This window comes from Gopherus flavomarginatus, chromosome 3, assembly GCF_025201925.1.
Source record: "Gopherus flavomarginatus isolate rGopFla2 chromosome 3, rGopFla2.mat.asm, whole genome shotgun sequence".
NCBI classification, from domain to species: domain Eukaryota; kingdom Metazoa; phylum Chordata; order Testudines; family Testudinidae; genus Gopherus; species Gopherus flavomarginatus.
Genome location: NC_066619.1, coordinates 249,896,683 through 249,916,522, shown reverse-complemented (window position 1 = coordinate 249,916,522; position 19,840 = coordinate 249,896,683). Strand labels below are relative to the sequence as shown.

The 19,840-nt window shown below is 39.9% G+C and overlaps 1 protein-coding gene across 4 annotated transcripts in view; it reads left to right on the top strand.

The window, feature by feature from the left end:
- The window catches only part of RBPJ (recombination signal binding protein for immunoglobulin kappa J region), a 91,860-nt gene that overhangs the window by 16,449 nt on the left and 55,571 nt on the right, over window positions 1-19,840 (top strand). The window contains exon 2 of one of the 4 annotated variants that reach the window (XM_050947758.1): window positions 3,486-3,638. The exons of 1 other annotated variant lie outside the window; for it this stretch is intronic. In XM_050947758.1, coding sequence (XP_050803715.1) covers window positions 3,541-3,638 — 98 coding nt within the window. In that variant the 5' untranslated portion in view covers window positions 3,486-3,540. Of the gene's footprint in view, window positions 1-3,485; window positions 3,639-15,142; window positions 15,166-16,304; window positions 16,365-19,840 lie in introns of those variants that run through there. 2 more of the 4 variants (XM_050947759.1, XM_050947760.1) reach the window with 2 other exon arrangements.

Here is a 19,840-nt window from a genome sequence, read left to right as displayed (position 1 = left end):
GTTAAAATCAACTGTAGAGACTGCTCTCTGAAGAATGTTGTCCCTTCTTCCAAGTGTCTTGTTTTGACACCAGAGTTGCTTCTTTATGGTTGCACACTCTGCTCCTTCTCCCTTGTAACATAACTTCTTTGCCGCACCCCACTCCAACCACTACCCCCAGAAAAACAAAACCTAACGGTCGAAGACTTCTGCTTGTGTAACCCACATGCCTTTTGCACTGTAATACACCTCAACCCCGATATAACGTGACCCAATATAACACGAATTCGGATATAACGTGGTAAAGCAGCGCTCGGGGGGGTGGGATTGGGGCTGTGCGCTCCGGAGGATCAAAGCAAGTTCGATATAATGTGGTTTCACCTATAATGTGGTAAGATTTTTTGACTCCCGAGGACAGCGTTGTGTCGGGGTAGAGGTGATATTTTATTTTTTTGGAGACAGAAGGTGGAGCTGGAGAAATTGATTTCTGTGTGTTTTGTATCTCTATACACACATGCAAGGAAAATAGAGCAAGACCATTTACTTGAAGTGCCTAGGACTATCCAGAAACAGGCTGGTAGTTACTGGGCAGATAAGTGTTTTCCTTTAGCCACAGAGTACATATGGTGGGTGGAGTCATAAATAGTCATGATTTGAGAACTGAGCCAATTGGAGCTTAGATATTGAGAAGCTGTAAAATAGGCGTAAAATACCCCTCAGGTGGGCATAATGAGTGATCCTGATGAGATAGATAAATAATGGTGTCTCCTGGAATCAGGGGCCTTGTCCCAACATTTGTGGTGATTTTACCAGTTTCTTGCCCTCAGTAGCAGAACGCCTGGATCCCCCACAGTATCAAGCTTTCAATACAGTACATGACCTACTGTGCCATATTTATAAAGGTTGACCTCAAAAGTTAGATTTCCCCCCCCAATTGTTTCTTTATATATAAAAACTCAGTTTTTGATTGAGACTCATGGATTCAGCATATTTATTTTTTATTTAAGTGTTTTAAGACAGTGGTTCTCAACCTTTCCAGACTAATGTACCCCTTTCAGAGGCTGATTTGTCTTGCATACCCCGAAGTTTCACCGCACTTAAAAAGTAGTAGCTTACAGAATCAGATATAAAAATACAAAAGTGTCACAGCACACTGTTACTGAAAAATTGTTTACTTTCTCATTTTTACGATATAATTATAAACAAATCATGACCCCCCAGTCGAGAAACACTGATATAGTATATAGAGCAATATAAAGAAGTAATTGTATGAACTTCTAGTTTGTACTGACTTCGCTAGTGCTTTTCATGTAGACTGTTGTAAAACTAGGCAAATATCTAGATGAGTTGATGTATCACCTGGAAGACCTCTGTGTACCCCAGAGGTATGCGCACCCCTGGTTGAGAACCACTGTTTTAAGAGGTTGTTATAAGGTTAGGCCAATAACATTTTTTGTATTCAATTCAGATTTCATTGTAAACAGGTTTCATTTTAAAAAGAAAACCTTGTTATCTAAATAAAATCAAAGATTGATTTAAATGGGAAAAAAATCTAATTTAAATAGAAAGTTTGATTCTCTCTCTTCGCCTCCCCCCCGCCCCCAATCATTGACTTTTAAGCCATTCTCATTTAGAGTAAGTCAGATTCGAGTGGTGGGAGATTCCAAATACCCTTTGGGGAAGAAAAAAAGAGGATGAGACTGAAATAAAGAGAAGGGAATGAAAGAGAGCTAAAATTCATGATGCAGCTAGTTGAGGGAAGGGAAATGGGCTGGAGAGGAACAGAGAGTAAGAGCTTCACTATAGGGGAATTTTTCTTTATTAGTTTCTTTTGGCTTTCTCTCTCCCCTCAAATTTTACTGTTCTTTCATAGTTTTAGAACTTTGTGGGAAGCTATGGCTGTCTTCTCTTCCTCCTGCTGCCCCAAGAGAGACAACTGAAATTGAACTTGTGAATGAGCAGAAGAGAGGTATTTCTGATACCTGCTAGGAATCATTCTTATAAACATAACGGGAACATTTCCTAGACACAAACGAAACCATTAGGCACCCAATTCTCAATGACTTTTAATGAGGTGAGTGCTTAACTGTCATTTGTGCCTTTGAAACACTCCCATCCTGATACTTTGTTTGTTTTTAGTCCATTGAGTTTTTTAACCAGCTAGGAAGAACTTATTTTCATTTTTTAAAATGTATGTAAGATAGAATTCTTTACAGTATATAAATAAGTGTAGTGTGACTGACTGGTACCATAAACCATTTTTTAAAATATATTTTCACTAAATTTTCTACTCTGCAGGATACTAACTACTAGGTTAGGACACAATTGGATAGCTGTTGTAGGTCTTCTGTTAAGCAAGCATTCACAGTAAATGCTTGTGGTTTTATAGAGACCCTATTAGAATAAAGACTGTAAAAAAAAAAAACAGCAGGACATCTTAAAGTTTTATTATAGTGGCACATTTACAAGGGAATGGAACTTTTCTGGGGGAGGGAGGATTAAGATAGTGTTTGGACCTGCCGAAAATTAAAAAAAACAGCATTTCTAAATGCTGAAATTTAAAGCTAATTAGTGCCTAAAATAAAATACCTGACTTAAATTTTAAAATAATTTATTATGCAGAAGGAGTTTTCTTGTGACTGTATCTGTGGTTAGGACAGCATTGAAAACCTGCTACGTAAAACCATAATGGTTCTTTTGTTACATTAAATTTTTGAACGTGCTATTCCAGCTACGATATGAAAAATATATTGCATTCTTGTTACATTAACTTTCTGAACATGAGCTATTCTAGCCACAGTATGAAAGAATTAATCTGTTGGCAGTGCTTTGATATGATATCTTCTCTTTCTGATAGAATCCACTTCCATTATTGTATGACAAATGTATGACACTTATTTCTAAAAGTTCACTCTGGGAAGATATTCCTATAAGTATGTGAAACAATAGTGTTACTTCTTTGGAATCTGATGCCCAGCTGCCTCTGTTTACCCTTTGTGGTCATGCTGTTAATTTAGATCTTTGATTTAAATTACAAAAATTCACCTTCTGTGGTATACAAAAATCCAAAACAAACAATAGCTCCATAAAGAAGCCAGTCTTTGTCCTTTTTGGGTCCTAACGGTTTTTCAAGGGTCTGAGCAATCTTACTCACATCTGGTATTGGAAGCCTAGACCCTGGGCCCTGGAAAAGAAAGCTAGCACTAAGTTTATGTCACCAGTTCTTTATGTTCCCTTTGTCCATAGCCTTTTTCTTTACTCTGTTAGTCTCAGCTTTGCTCCTGGGACTTGACTGCTTTTGGCTATTTAGCTTAAAATTATTTCTGTCCTCTCTAGTTGCCCTACCTTCCTCTCCTCCTCCCACCCACCCCTCCGATCCCCAAGGTTTGTAACAGAATCCGTAGAATTTTCTTCTCTCTTGGGTTCCTTACTCTTTTGTCCACCTGCCTCCTAGGCTAGCTTCGCAGACCTGTCATCTCCTTAGTCCTTCTATGTTTCCTTCACAGGAGAACCTCTTCCCTCAGGTGTCTCCAAAGAACATGAGGAACATAAAATATAAGAATGGCCGTACTGGGTCAGACCAAAGGTCCATCCAGCCTAGTATCCTCTCTACCGACAGTGGCCAATGCCAGGTGCCCCAGAGGAAGTGAACCTAACAGGTAATGATCAAGTGATCTTTCTCCTGCTGTCCATCACCACCCTCTGACAAACAGAGGGTAGGGACACCATTCCTTACCCATCCTGGCTAATAGCCATTAATGGACTTTACCTCCATGAATTTATCCAGTTCTCTTTTAAACCCTGTTATAGTCCTAGCCTTCACAGCCTCCTCAGGCAAGGAGTTCCACAGGTTAACTGTGCACTGTGTGAAGAAGAACTTCCTTTTATTTGTTTTAAACCTGCTGCCCATTAGTTTCATTTGGTGGCCCCTAGTTCTTGTATTATGGAAACAAGTAAATAACTTCTCCTTATTCACTTTTTCCACATCACTCATGATTTTATATACCTCTATCGTATCCCCCCTTAGTCTCCTGTTTTCCAAGGACGGCCATACTGGGTCAGACCAGTAGTCCATCTAGACCAGTGTCTTATCTCTGACAGTGACCAGTGCCAGAAGCTTCAGAGGGAATGAATAGACGAGGGCAATTTCAAATGATCCATCCTCTGTCATCCAGGCCCAGCTTCTGGCAGTTGGAAGTTTAGTGACACATGGAGCATGGGATTGCAACCTTGACCATCTAGGTTAATAGTTATTTATGGACCTATGTTCCATTAACTTATCTAATTCTTTTTTGAACCCAGTTATATTTTTGACTTTCACACAGTCATCTGGCAACAAGTTCCACAGGTTGACTATACATTGTATGAAGTATTTCTTTTTGTTGGTTTTAAACTTGGTACCTATTAATTTCAGCAATGACCTCTAGTTCTCATGTTATGTGAAGGGGTAAATAACATTTCCTTCTTACATTCTCCATATCATTCATGATTATATAGAGCTCTATCATACCTCTCCCTTAGTAGTCTCTTTTTTGTAAGCTGAACAGTCCCAGTTGTTTAAATCTCTTCTCATATGGACGCTGTTCTGTCTCCTTGTTATTTTCATTGCCCTTCTCTGTGCCTTTTTCAATTTTAATTTATCTTTTTTGAGGTGGGGTGACCAGAACTTAAAGCAGTATTCAAGATGTGGTTGTACCATGGAATTATACAATGGCACTGTTATTTTCTGTCTTATCTATCCCTTTTCTAATGGTTTCCAACATTCTGTCATTGCACATTGAGTGGATGTTTTCAGAGAACTATCCATGATGACATGAAGATCTTTCTTGACTGGTAACAGCTAATTTAGATGCCATCATTTTGAATGTATATGTGGGATTATTCTTTCCAATGTGCCTTACTTTGCACTTACCAGCACTGAATTTCATCTGTCATTTTGTCACCCAGTTTAAGATCCCTTTGTAACTCTTCTCAGTCAGCTTTAGACTTAACTATCTGAAATCAATACTTTTATATGCAAATTATGCCTCTTCACTCCCTTTACATTAATGTTGAATAGCACTGGTTCTAATACAGTTCCTTGGGGAACCCCACTATTTACCTCTCTCTGTTGTGAAAACTGACCATTTATTTCTAATCCTTTGTTTCCTTTCTTTTAACCAGATACTGATCCATAAGAGGACCTTTTAGTGGTTCCTATCTACTTTCCCAAAATGCAGGGCTGCCCAGCCAATAATTCCTGGTGTATGTCTGGAAACTCCTAGTTTCTGAGGGTGAAAGTTGGAACAGGGAGAGCTGGTCCTATAGCCTGCCTTAAAGTGCCAGCTTACCCTGTTGCACAAATTTAAAGCATTTAGCTGCCATTGTTTTCAGTGATGTACAGCAGTCTTTGTTGCTACTCTAATTTTTACATTGTTCCAGTTTGAAAAACAAAGCCAAAGCCGGTGTAGCTCCATTGTTTTCCTTTTTGGTTACTAGAGGCAATTAAGGCTAGTGCTTCATCATCATAGGTACTATAGATTTGGCATTCTGTTAGTGTCCTTGCAGGCGGCCAAGTGTGGAAACCTGGAAAATTTTTAACTCTCCTTTATTTAAATTCTCATTCTTATGTTTGCATTAGGAAGTTAGTCTTCCCGCCCACAGAGGGAATTTCCTGTATACATGAAAAAGTACAAAACAGAAGTGAAAAGTACCTCAAGCTTCTGAACCTGTCCCCCACCCCTCACTTCCCCCATCACAGACAGTCTTGCAGCTCTTTCTACACCCCCACACAGTGACATCATCTACTAAAAAAATAGTACCTATAAATTAATAACAGCATCCTGAAAATCATTAGGGAAAGACAAAATTAAATCTCTCTCACACACACAAAATATTTCCTTGTGTATCATTAAATTGCGAGTTTTCTATTAGACATTCTCCAAACTAGTAGGCAGTTGGTTCCTGCTCTAAGAAACTTTAAGATAAAGTTCGTATTCGTCCCATAATTTTTTTTCTTCAATATGTATGAGTCCATTTCAGGCAGGGACTCTAGAATTGTGTGTAATTTTAGAATTAAATTGTGATATTTACTTAATAACTTATTAGAATTCTGGAAAACCCTCTATTTATAACCATAAAGTTGGACAAGGATTTGCCCTTAGTTAGACTTGGGTGAGTAGCATATGTTCGTATTATGAGAGGGATACCATGTGTATCATGGCAAACTGAAAAGTCATGTAAGATGGAGCCTTGATGTTATATCCAACTACATAGCCTTATTTTCTTATAAAAGGGGTTTAAAATTACCATGATTCACCTAAAAAAAGAAAATCAGAGGGATAAATACGAGAGAGAGGAGATATTTAAATTCAGCACCAGTGTAGACACAAGAACAGGTGACTATAAACTGGCTATCAATAAGTGTAGGCCAGTGAAATTAGGCAAAGGTTTCTAAACATGAGAGAAGTGAAGTTCTGGAACAGTCTTCCAAGGGGAGCAGTGGGGGTTAAAAACCTAATTGGCTGAGCTTGATAAGTTTATGAAAGGGATGATATGATGAGATTGCCTGCACTGGCATGTGGTCCATTGGCGACTGCCAGTAGCATAAATCCCCAGCTCCTGGAGACAGGACAGTATATGTGGAGGTCTCTGAGTTACTACAGAAAATCTTTCCCAGGTATCTGCCTGGTGGGTCTTGCCCACATGCTCAGGGTATAACTGATCATAAGAACATAAGAATGGCCCTACTGAGTCAGACCAAAGGTCCATGTAGCCCAGTATCCTGTCTTCCAACAGTGGCCAGTGCCAGGTGCCCCAGAGGGATTGAACAAAACAGGTAATTATCAAGTGATCCATCCCCTGTCTCTCATTCCCAGCTTCTGGCAAACAGAGGCTATGGACACCATCCTTGTCCATCCTGATTAGTAGCCATTGATGGACCTATTGTCCATGAATTAAGTTCTTTCTTTGAACCCTGTTATGGTCTTGGCCTTTACAACATATTCTGGCAAAGAGTTCCACAGGTTGACTCTGTGCTGTGTGAAGAAATACTCCCTTTTATTTGATCGCCATATTTGGGGTCAGGAAGGAATTTTCCCCAGGGACAGATTGGCAGAAATCTTGGGGGGTTTTCGCCTTCCTTTGTAGCATGGGACATGAATTGCTTGCACATTTAAACTAGTTTAAATGGTGAATTCTTTGTAACTGGAAGTCCACTTCCTCACCCTCGTGTCCTGCCCCGATACAAAGTGACGGGACCTCCTGCCACCTCTGGAGGGTGAGGTGCCCCGGTGGGCCAGCCTATACTCTACCCTGGTCCCGAGGCCCGCCAGGGATATCAGTTGGCGGCTCCTCCACGGCGCCGTGAGCACGGGTGTGTACTTGGCGCGGTTTACCCCTGTCCCAGACACCTGCCCCTTCCGCGGCGTGAGGGAGACCCTGGTGCACGTCTACTTAGAGTGCGCCAGGTTGCAGCCCCTATACCGGCTCCTCTCCAATCTCCTGTTGCGTTTCTGGCTGCACTTTTCCCCTCACCTCCTTCTCTACACACTCCCCGTCTGTGGCCCCACAAAGTCCCGGGACCTCCTGGTCAACCTCCTCCTCACCCTGGCTAAAATGGCCATCTACACAACCAGGGAGAGGAGGTTGGCCGATGGAGACTCCTGTGACTGTGGGGCTTGTTTCCGATCCATGGTCCGTTCACGTATCCGGGTGGAGTTCCTCTGGGTGGCATCCACTGGCTCCCTTGACGCCTTTGAGGAGCAGTGGGCACTGTCCAGGGTTCTCTGCTCGGTGTCCCTGTCAGGTTCCCTTCTTATGACCCTTTGACCGCACTCCTGTCCCTGTTGTTTTATAAGTTGTCCCCCGAAATCGGTGGGTTCTGTGGTCCTGTGGGTCCTCCCCTTAGGCTGGGGGGGGGGATCCTTTAGCACTTCCCAGACACCCAATAGATGCATGCCCAAAGAAGGCTGTTCCAAACCTAGGGTCCTGGAACAATTCGTATAGTGTGGGGGCTGAGAGCCATTGACCTAGTCTGTAAACCTCGTATATAATGAAAAGCACTTCAAGCCAGGGGGTGCAGTAGCCCCCCCTCACCAGTTCCAGCACCTACATCCAAACCCAATTTGTGATGGTACTTTGAATGGAGGAATCTGGAGGAAAGATCCCACTAAGGGTATGTCTATATCTACAATTTTGCAGCGCTGGTTGTTACAGCTGTATTAGTACAGCTGTATAGGGCCAGCGCTGCAGAGTGGCCACACTTACAGCAACCAGCGCTGCAAGTGGTGTTAGATGTGGCCACACTGCAGCGCTGTTGGGCGGCTTCAAGGGGGGTTCGGGGAACGCGAGAGCAAACCGGGGAAGGAGACCAGCTTCGCCGCGGTTTGCTCTTGCGTTCCCTGAACCACCCTGCAAACCGCAGGGAAGGAGACCTGCTTGTTCGGGGAACGGAGAGCAAACCGGGGAAGGAGACCAGCTTCGCCGCGGTTTGCTCTCGCGTTCCCCGAACCACCCTGCGAACCGCAGGGAAGGAGACCTGCTTGCTCGGGGGTTCGGGGAACGCGAGAGCAAACCGGGGAAGGAGACCAGCTTCGCCGCGGTTTGCTCTCGCGTTCCCCGAACCCCCCTGCAAACGGCAGGGAAGGAGACCTGCTTGCTCGGGGTTCAGGGAACGCGAGAACAAACCGGGGAAGGAGACCAGCTTCGCCGCGGTTTGCTCTCGCGTTCCCCGAACCCCCCTGCAAACCGCAGGGAAGGAGACCTGCTTGCACGGGGGTTCGGGGAACGCGAGAGCAACGCGAGAGCAAACCGGGGAAGGAGACCTGCTTGATTACCAGAGGCTTCCTCAGGTATGCTGGGATACCTGCTTATTCCACGGAGGTCAAGAAAAGCGCTGGTAAGTGTCTACACTTGATTACCAGCGCTGGATCACCAGCGCTGGATCCTCTACACCCGAGACAAAACGGGAGTACGGCCAGCGCTGCAAACAGGGAGTTGCAGCGCTGGTGATGCCCTGCAGATGTGTACACCTCCTAAGTTGCAGCGCTGTAACCCCCTCACCAGCGCTGCAACTTTGTGATGTAGACAAGCCCTAACAGTGTAGGGCGCCAAGCGTTCAGCCACGGTAACCCTCTCATTTCCCCAACAGTTGCACGCCTTTCTATGAATTGCAGTTATACACTGCTGAGGAAACAGGAAAGTTCCCCAAACAGAAGTGATAGCAATACTTAAAATCTGTTTGGGTTAAACAGTATCTCAGAGAGATCAGCTTTCTCTGGTTTCCATTAAACATGGTGCGATGAAGTGGGGGATTTTCTTGTTTTTTCCTTGTTTTCCCAATGGTTTGCATGCAGACAGGGAGCTGGGGTCTCTAATTCTGCCCAAACAGACAGATGATGAAAGAATATTACGGCGGGAGAGGGCGTGTTAAGCTGTATTTTGTCTGCATTAAAATGATGTGAAGTTTAAAAAAACAAAAAACAAAAAAAACAAACAAACAAACAAAAACCTGAAAGTCCTTAAATCATGATTTAAGGACTTCAGTAACTCTGCCAGAGGTTTGGAGTCTGTTTCAGGAGTGGATGAGGTTCTATGGCTGGCAATATGCAGGAGGCCAGACTAGATCACAGTGATCCCTTCTGACCTTAAAGTCTATGAGTCTAATTAAACCAGTTCAAAATGGACTTTCTGAATTCTTTTTCATCATCAATCTAGAGAGTAATTTGTCAGCATTACTTGTTGACTACAGAGGGTTTCCCTTGTGGTTTAGATAAGACAGTCTTTTCTTGGTGTGACCATGGCCCTTCTTCATGCCATTTTCGTAGTGTAACGCTGACAGACCCCCGTTGTCAGTGGACAAGATCAAACCTGGGACCTCTGAAGCTTAGTGCATGAGCCTCTACTGCATGAACTAAAAGCAAACTGTTAGCTAAGGCTGTAGAGCAGACTCATTTTATCTCTTTCTCTAAGTGGTCTCGGTGCCACTAGATGAGACAGAACAACACACTCAGGTGTGTGAGTTACAATAAAACACATCACATTATCCATATTTCCAATGAAAGATTGACACCCTGAAGGAAGACACTGGGAATCTAATATCTGAGCTTTAATTTCTCGGATAAACACAAATTCCCACTATTTCTGTCCATCTATCTTAGCTATAGAAGAATCTTTGCAGCAACTCCACACTTTTTTTCATGGACAATCTAAGGTCTCCCAACTGGTAAGCTGTGTTGTTGGCTCCAGTTCAGTGCATCTGTTGATTTTTTCTTCATTGCTCTTTCTTGGAGAGACCATCTACCTCTCTATCATCATGTGGGAAGTGGCAATTCCAGATTTTTTTCCCAGTGAATCCTTGTATCAGCCATGTACCATAGCTTCCTCTGACCCCCTATGTTCAGCAATCTCCAAGTGTTTCAAAGATCGTACAGACTAGGTCCTCATTGTGGTGTTGGGGCAGCTGAAAAAAGGCCTGCACAGTTCTTTGGCATGTCATAACAGTTCTTACAAATTCACCTTGCTTGAGAATATTCTTTAGAAGATGAGACTTTTAAAAAGAGGTTGGGTGCGGAGCTGAGGAATTGGTGTCCTTACAACACTACTTATGTGCTCTTAATTTTGTCTTGCACTACAATCATAATGCTAGGTTTGTGATATTATGATTGTCATTATGGGATCACAGTATTGTAATAAACACAGAATTATGACCATTATGCTTAAGCAAAAGTAGTTAAGCTCTGTGAGGTAGAATTTTCATTTAAAACACTAGTTTTGTAGTGATAGCAAAGGGAGCTCAAAAATTCTAGCCAAGAAAAATTCTAATTGAAAGCATTTTTGTTTTCAAGTTTGCTTTGTAATATGCAGTAACTTCACTGTGGTGCATGGAGAAGTTTTAACTGTAATTTGCCTATAGGTGGTGTTTAAATGTGATAAACCTGAAAAACAAGGCTCCTGACACTAGTGAGATACATTTGAACAACAATTATTTGTGTTTTGAAAAATATATTTTGTACAATAATGACTTTGCATTTGTTCATTGGAGAGCTCCTTCATGTGAAGATCCCCCATAGAAAACATGTGTTTCTCCTCCGGGGATGAAATAATTAGATTTTTCTTTTAATGTCTTTTTAAAAGTAATAAGATTTTTTTAAAGAAAACATTACATTTTGATGAATATACTTAGAGAAAGAAGACATTAAAAAACACAACAAGATACATAGCTGAGATATTTATAAATGTGCTGTTTTACGCACCCCTATTGTATACTGAGATTTTGTATGAGATGCTGCAATTCAAATGGAGCAAAAAGAACAGAACATGAGATACTGGCTGAAGTATGATTGAGATGTCAGTGTACCTGAGTCATGTGATATATTATAGAAATACTAAGACATGAATAAAAAAGCATATTTCAGAAATGTGCAGGTAACCTTCTTATTCCTACATCATTGACCGAGTTAACCATAATAGTATATTAGGTGTGGTGCTTTATTCTATGGATTGTCACAAGTGGTTTGTATATTTAAAAAAGTAATTAATGATATAATCATAAATACTAGGAGGCCTTAATAACTGGTTAATAAAACATCTAGCATCAGATATTCAACTTTAAAAATCTTTTTGCTCTTTAGAAAATGTAAATGTCTGATTTTCTCCACAAAAATAATTGATAACACAAATTATATGTCAGTTGTTGCTAACCCTTTTCTGCAGAGGGCAGACTCAATTCTATGAATTGATTTCACTTAGGAAATAGCCAGAGTAGAAAGAAGTGGCTTAGTTTTGCCTGGAGAGTAATTTAACAAAATAATGAAACTTTTAAGTCATTTAAAATTTTTATAAAATTATGACATTTTAAAACATAAAAACTACTTGGCTGCCATAATACGCAGGAAAAAGTTGGTAACTCTTCTCACTTTTCAACATTAACTTTTTTCCAACATGTGTATGCATTGCTGATGTTTGTATATTCATGGGATGGTGTGTTGTTGGGTATATTGTCTCATAGTATTGCTTATTTAAGATTAATTCTAGACCATGACGCTCAGTTGAACGTTCTGTAACCTCATACGTCTTGGGTGATGTAATTGATCACTTTGAAATCTAAGAAACCATATAATTTTGTAAAATTTACTGTTACTAAATATGATTTCATTAAAATACACAGAAAATAGACTGTCAAAACCTGTGCATTCACACATTTCCTCACACTGCTTTTGTCTAGTGAAGAAGAAAATGCTTTTAGGGAAGTTAGGAAATGGCCCCATTGAATAACTACCAACAAGTTTATTATGGCTTGATTTTCATCCTCTGCCTAAATACTGTTGATGGTTATAATCTGTCATTTTCTGAATTCAGGACCAACAGGTGGAGCACTCTCTCCCATGGAACATCTTTTATCACTCTAGCAATCCTTTCTTACTGCATTAATGGCCTTAATAAGTAGTAGAGGTAGCTGCAACCATTCCTTGGTGGAAGGGAAGATTAATGTGATGCCTTTGAAGGGGGAAACAGGAAATAAAAGGGAGAGGGAGATATAAACATCGTACACCCACTTGCTTCAAAAAGGTTTTCAAACACAAAATGAAGAGTATGACTGTCTTGTCCAAAAATAGTGTGATGGGGTAGGGAGTAGAAGGGTTACAAACAGAACTGAAAGAAAACAATTTTTTGGAATGTCCTCTTCCCCTCTATTGTTGGTTACGTACACAGCCTCATGTGGTACACAGAAGCTGTCTTTTGTAATAGAGCTTTCCTCACTGGTGTCTGATTATTTTACTACATGTTTCAAGGGCTTATCTTTCAAGCACCCGCATAGTCCCAGACAGGTTGATATTGGAGCGTCAGGTTTTTTCTTGTGTCAATTTGTCAGGGAAGTAGAAAAGATTGAGATAAGGCTAAAGTCTTTCTTCAGGATAATTTTCAGAGTAAACCCACTCCCCACATGTTGCTTATCAATGGTAATAAGATTTTTATTTCTGCTGGGGAAGTGTTTTTTCTGTTTTATGTCCTTACCTACAGCATGATAGGGGAGAGTAAGAGGATTCCAAAAGTTACTTAGAGCAGTGATTCTAAAATGGTCATAATATCTCTCCCCACCACAGTCTTATTGGTCTTTCCACTGAAACTTGATAAAATTGTATGTAAATAGAGTAACCTGTTCAATTTTTTTTATTTTTATTTTTAAAGAGGTGTTTTGGACCTCAGTATTTGGATTTGGAAAAAGCAGAATTATTGATTGACTACTAAGTTGAAGTTAATTATTTTATTAAATGGTTCTACTTTTGAAGAATTCTAAGTAGAAAGAATGTCATGTCCCTCTTGCTTTAACTTGCAAAGGGTTTGGTGTCCTTTCACATATGGTTATAGTCAGAAGAGTGACAGCGTATGAAAATGATACCTTCATACTCAACAGTTACATTCTCTCGGTGTAGTCAGTCTCTCTGTCTATCTTACTTTGGTGACAAAAATATTTGAAACTGTTTCCCACACCTGTAGGAGAATGATCTAGATTCTGCTTTGGCTCATGCATCATAAATAGAATTGTTAATTGAATTCCAGTTGCAAGATCTCTATTAGACTTAATGATGGATGAGCCAGAAGGAACACAGCTTGTCTCTGAAATTTCAGTTTGAGTTTGCAGTACTGGTTCTTGCAAGGTGGTGGGGAGGAACTTTCTCAGGAAGGTACTGTTAAAAAATAGAGTTGTATTTCCACCTTGATAGTTTAATTGTACCTCCATCACAGAGAGAATTTAAGACTTCACTATACTTGCAAGAGTAATCAGTTATGTAATCATATTTTCACATATTCTCAAGTTTTCTAGATAGTATACCTGGGATGTCACTGCCCTTTTTTGTGGTTGTCTTTAGTAGACTAGTTCTGCCTTCTTTAAAGTGCAGAACGTTGTTTGTTTGTTATTGTTTTAGTATTTCAATATAAATGCAAGATACACAAGTGATACTTTAGCTCCAAGTTATACTCAAGCAATATAACGTTATTACACTATGTGTAAATATCTCAAGGGTTAACACATTTCACTGCCACATAGGGTTGTGTTCTGTAATCCCCATATATTTTAAATGTCTGTCCAAAGTTGGGAGGAAAGCAGCAAAACAGAGTCTAGTCAGGCAAGTCAGCAACACACTGAAACAATACAGCTAAAGTACTCCTAACTTCTAGCAGAATAAAACTTTATTATCCAGATTTTACTCCTACAAGACACTTGCTTAAAAGCTGCGGATTCATTGTCCTTTTTAATCTTAGGCCTGGGTCTACACTTACTGTTAGGGTGACCATAACTACAGCACTCAGATGTGAAAAATTCACGTGTTCAGCTGACCTAACTCCTGATGTGTTCTTCTGTTGACCTAGTTACCGCCTCATGGGGAGGTGGATTACCTAAATCTGTGGAAACCCCCCTTCCATCGCTATAGCAAGTATCTGCATTACAGTGCTACAGCGACATAGCTGTAGTGCTTATAGCTGTGCTGCTGAAGCACCCGTAGGAATGGCCTTAGTTAACAATTGATCGTTTTTTTGCAACACCAATCTAAGATTTATGGCAGACTTGTAGCTACAATCATTTCTTCTTGGAAAGATCTCCCTCACCTTCTCCACCTCTGTTGTGAGAGACTGTGTGGAAATACTGAATAAATTTTTTGTTTCCTTCAAATATTAAGTCTCTCTTTTGAGATCCTGCTAGGATTCTCTGTCTTCTCTTTCTTTGAAATTGTAGCAATAACTGTATTTTATTTTATTTGCTGTAACTGATCCGTTGGTAGGGAAGCAGTGGTTGCAGTAGTGATGATGAAATTCCCTGTTGTGGGGCATAGGTAAGCATAAGAGCACAAAAGAATGATCACCCTTTCCTACTTAGTTGAGCAGTGGGTAGAAGTCTCTCAAAAGTGGATTGTGAGCATCCTGATCCAGAGCCTGAAAGATTGTTTAAGAGGGTCAGAAATGCTCAGGAAAAAAAATATTATTTCCTTTTAAGGTTAGCAGGATTGGTTTAATCTTGCAAGAGCCTTCCTCCTTGGTAATGACACTATTGCAAGCTCAGTTTAGTCCTTTACCACTTCCTTGTTGGGTCACTCATAGTTTCTCTTTATAGTGTGTAGTACTAGCATTGCGTGGAATGATGGCAGTTAAAAGAAATTCATTATGGCTCAGGATTTTATGTGATTCGTATGAGACACCTTCCATGTGAGTATAAGATTAAAGTCTATTACTGTCTTCCACTTCAGGGATGGAAGGTATAGTTAAGAACAGGAACGGTTCGGACATTGAAAACAAGATAGAACAAAACCTCATATTACACTGTAGAGAACAACCAATCCCAGGCTGGCAGGAAAGTTGCCTAAATAGCCTAATAGTAGGTTTCTTTCATTTCTAACTTCTTTCAGTTTATGACATTTAAGTAGTCTAACAACAGAAGCAAACACATAATGTATTGAGAAGGTTTATTTAATTTAAATTAACTCCTACTGCAATTTAGAAATTGCTGCTATAGTCTGAACTCCACTATGCATTTTTGGTCAGAAAACAACTGTAAAAAATGGTCCTTCTGACGCAGTCTCTCTGCTTCTTTATATTCACAGTTTCATCAGCTGAAAAATAAGTTTTTACTCTGGCTAGCACTGTAGAGCTAGTACAGCTTTGGGAGAGTGAGCAGGATTATCTTCTGAGAAATAACTAAATTCAGTTGCAAAATCTCTTACTGATTGTGATATGTGGATCAGGTCACATCTACATTATAGGTGCTACAGTAGTACTGCTATGCCACTGTAGCTATTCCACTTAGGTGCTGTAGTGTAGACAGTTCTTACCATGATGGAATGGGGTTTTCGACCTCTCCAAGTAGCTAGGTTAATGGAAGCATTCTTCCATTGATCTGTCTGCATCTACACTGGTGGTTAGGTCAGCATAGCTACAGCGTTCAGGAGTGTAAATTTTTCACACCCCTGAGTACTGTAACAATGTCAACCTAACTTTTAAATGTGGACCAGGCCTCAAGAGAGAACAGAACTTGACATTGAGGTCCCAGAGGAAGTTTACAGGACTGGCAGTTAGAAAAAACATCAACTTGTAAGTTGAGCAAATTAGATAGCAGTCATGAGATGCGTTAAATACGTAACACTATGATATCACTCCAGAGTATTACCACCTGTTAAATTCACTGATCATTTCAATGGCTAGTTTTCTGAACTACTTGTGTATATTTTACCTCTTGCTATCTCAGTTTCATCCCTTTTTTGGTAGATAAAGATATTTCAGACTAGAGCCTTACATTGAACATTCCCAGTGTAATCATAATAGCTGAGCCAAATTATATTGTGTTTTAGGGACTGAGATTCTCTTGGCATGCCGATTTTTTCAAGCTGATATCTCTTTCAGTTGCTGAGGTAAGTGTCTGAAAGTCTGCAGTTTGCACTGAGCTTTTCAGTCAACCTTATTAATTCATGAAGGGTTAATACAAAATGCAGTAGCTCTTCTGATAAAAGATAAAATTATTCCTTTTATAGTGTGTTAGAATAAACATGTTAAATTTTGGTTTTCTGTATTTATATTAATCTTTCATAGATCTGAGATAATTGAAATAGTGCAGCCTATAACAGCAGATAACTACGTACCATTTGAATACATGAAAAATATCGTCAGATTTATAGTCAGGCGCATTGTTGTCCTTAGACAAGTTATTGTACTGGCTTTCTTGGTTAATTTATTTATCCTTGTGGCAGAATTGCATGAGTTTTAGTTGGATTAAAATGCTAACCGCTTTAGGTTGGACTGTAGCTTGTGTTCCTTGGAGTTAGGTAGCAAAGTTGTGATAACTTACTAGCTGAGTTTTTCTTCCAAATGCAAAATGATACTTTTATATAAGCGAGCTTGTTACTCTTGTAAACTGTTTAAAAGTTAACCTACTTATTAAAACAGACCAACGATGCAACATTGCAATTGTGGCTGCCTATGTTTTCTTGCTGTGAGGATTGGAAAAGAGAGCAGACAGCGATGAAAGAACTGTGGGAGGATGAAAGAGGGTAAGAAAAGGAGGAGAGAGAGTTTCTAATTGAACAAGTGATTTCCAGTGAGAGGGTGTGACTAAGTGAACCAGTGCTCGTCTCTTGTATTTATGTGAGCTTTATTTGGTATAGTGCCAAAAGTATGTGTAGTGCTGTACAATAGGAGACTTGTTTCGAACAAGTAGCACGTTCTCTGTTTTGAGGACTTGCCGTCTGTGAATGTAGTCTGGTGTAGTACAGGACCATGCCGTACAAATATATAATGGTGCATGGTCCGTGGAATTCATCATGGAACAGGTGGGTTTTTAAGAAAGTTTTGAAGGACAATTGAGGGATTTTCTGTGTATTGATTTGGGGAGGGGGGGACCTGTTTTATTCTTTTACTTCTGGACTCCCCAAAGAATCATGTTGGAGTTAGGCCGTCCAAAGGGGGAAAGAGCAGCTGAAGTGACATTGGAGCACAGCGGTAGGAAATGTCATGCCTTTATTTATTTTCAGTCACTCAGATACCATTAGGTTGGTGCAGTTTTTTAGTTCTTGTATCTATTTCTGTACCTTGGGCAGCAAACAGTGGGTCAGCAGTGATGAAGCAAGCTACCTGCAGTATGAGCATGGGTGCAGATGTTGCATTTCATTTTAAAAGTGGCTGAGGCTAACTAATGATGTACCTTTGACATTGTCTGTATTTGTTATCGTTTGTCTTGACTGTTTCTAAATGTGTTTATATGACTACTAGAGCAGTGGGGCCCCAATCCAGATCACAGCCTCTAAATGCTTGTAGCGTATAACTAATAAATGTCTGCAGTGTCATGGTGGCTGAAAGCGATTTTATCAGTGTATACGCATACCTTGCATAGGCTGAGGCAGGATGGGTGACCTTGTGAACTCTTAGATTTGTGTTGACTGACAGACCCAGACCCTAAAGGCTGCGCTTATGATAAAATTGTACTGGCAGGGGCGGGGACAGCAAGATCATTTTTTCCAAGAACAGTGCCAATTCTTCAGATGCAAACTACCTTTGCAACACCATTTATTAGGCTGTCAGCATAACCAGGCATTTTGTAAAAAGAAAACTTCATTTTGGAGAGAGTCTGCTGAGTATTTTAAACAAATGAGCCCTTTAAAAAATGTTCATTAATGTGGTACAGTGGATCTGCATAATTTTCAGTGATTTCTGCATAGAACTGAGCTTCTTCTCCAGCAGCATTTTTATTGAGGAAATGACACAGAGACAACTTTCATGGCCATACTTAAGTGAGAGGAAGCAGCAAAGGGCATCTGAAATGTTTAGGATGTGAGCAAGCTGAGGAATTTTAAGATTCCTTTCCCTCAGAAGTTACCCAGACTAATAAGCAGAAGTTGTAAATTTTCACAGCTTTTATTGACTTGGGCTGCAACGGCCTCTAAAGTTCTGATAATCAGTAAAAGTTAACTTAAGAGGGAAGGTTGAGGATGAGAGCAGCCAGTGCACTTAAAAATTCTAAAGAATTTATTTATGGAATCATAGAAATTAGAGAGAAAAGACCCATCAAATCATCTAGTCTATCTCTTTCTCAGTGCAGGATTGTTCCCTACAGTAATACATGTTTCTAGTATTTTGTCCAGTTTAGTATCAGATGTCACTAGCAATGTAGCTTCCACCATATCTCTTAGGGAAGATACTCTACAGTATAATATTAACATTTTTCTGGTTATTCAACCTACATTTTCCTTTTTAGAAACTAGGATTTTTCTATTGAAGGTGCCTTCTATTCCCTGAATTTTAGAAAATTCGAACAAATTGTATACCAGTGAACATTTAATTGAGTGTCAAGGCACTTGATTGTCAGCTGTCCTTTTGCGCCATGCCTCATGCAACATTTGGAATAATAAAGTATGAAATGCCTTAATATTTCAATAAAAAAATTCAAAATATGCATATTGGGGCATATGGCATCTTAATAGGTTGTGTTTATTTGCATATTAAGTGACAACAAATCTCTAATGGCTCCCTAGTTCCTGGGATAGCCTCTAAAAAAATAACCTTCCATTTTTTTAACTGCGTCTAGGGGCAGTTTGTTTTTAAGCCAGAAGTTCATGGCTTTTGTGTGTTACAGATTTTTAGTTTTGGGAAACTGTAGAACGCAACCTGCTCAAATACAGATCTCATATCAAGGTCTCAACAGCACATTGCATGTTATTTAATGCTTCTTGACACCTGGGTCAGCTGTCAGAAAACCAAAAATCTAGTCTAGTACAAATCAAATACCTAATTCAATCAACATCATCTGACAACAGTCAAATATTGAAAACTGAGAGTCAACAACTCAGGTTAAATACACAGTTGTGACACTGAGTTTAATAGAAATTATTGTGTTATACAAGAGGTCGGACTTGGTGATCACAATGGTCCCTCTGGCTTTAAATCAGTGAAAATCATTCATGAATATGCACCTACAGAATGGAAAAAAATCATGAATGGATAAGATTATCTTTTAGGAGATTTTGTTTTTGTTTCTGAGGACATCACTACATGGGAGGATTACAGTTGTTTTGATGATATGCAGACAGCAGTCTTACCAGTGTTTACTGTCACACAGATCTTCACAGCCTTAAACAACATAGGCAAATATATACTTTACAAATTAATAATTTAATTACAGCATAGAGAAATCCCAGATGCTCAAGGTTCATGTATCTGTCTTTGGTTCCTGTCAGTATGGTTCCCTAGCACCTAAGTCACTGATGTGTTAAGTACTGCTATATACGCATATATAAATACAGAACTAGTGGGTCTATAGATATTAAGCTTTGAAGCCTGGATCATACTGCATATTTAAGATTTTTACATATTGCTTCCAAGTTCTTATGAAAAGTAT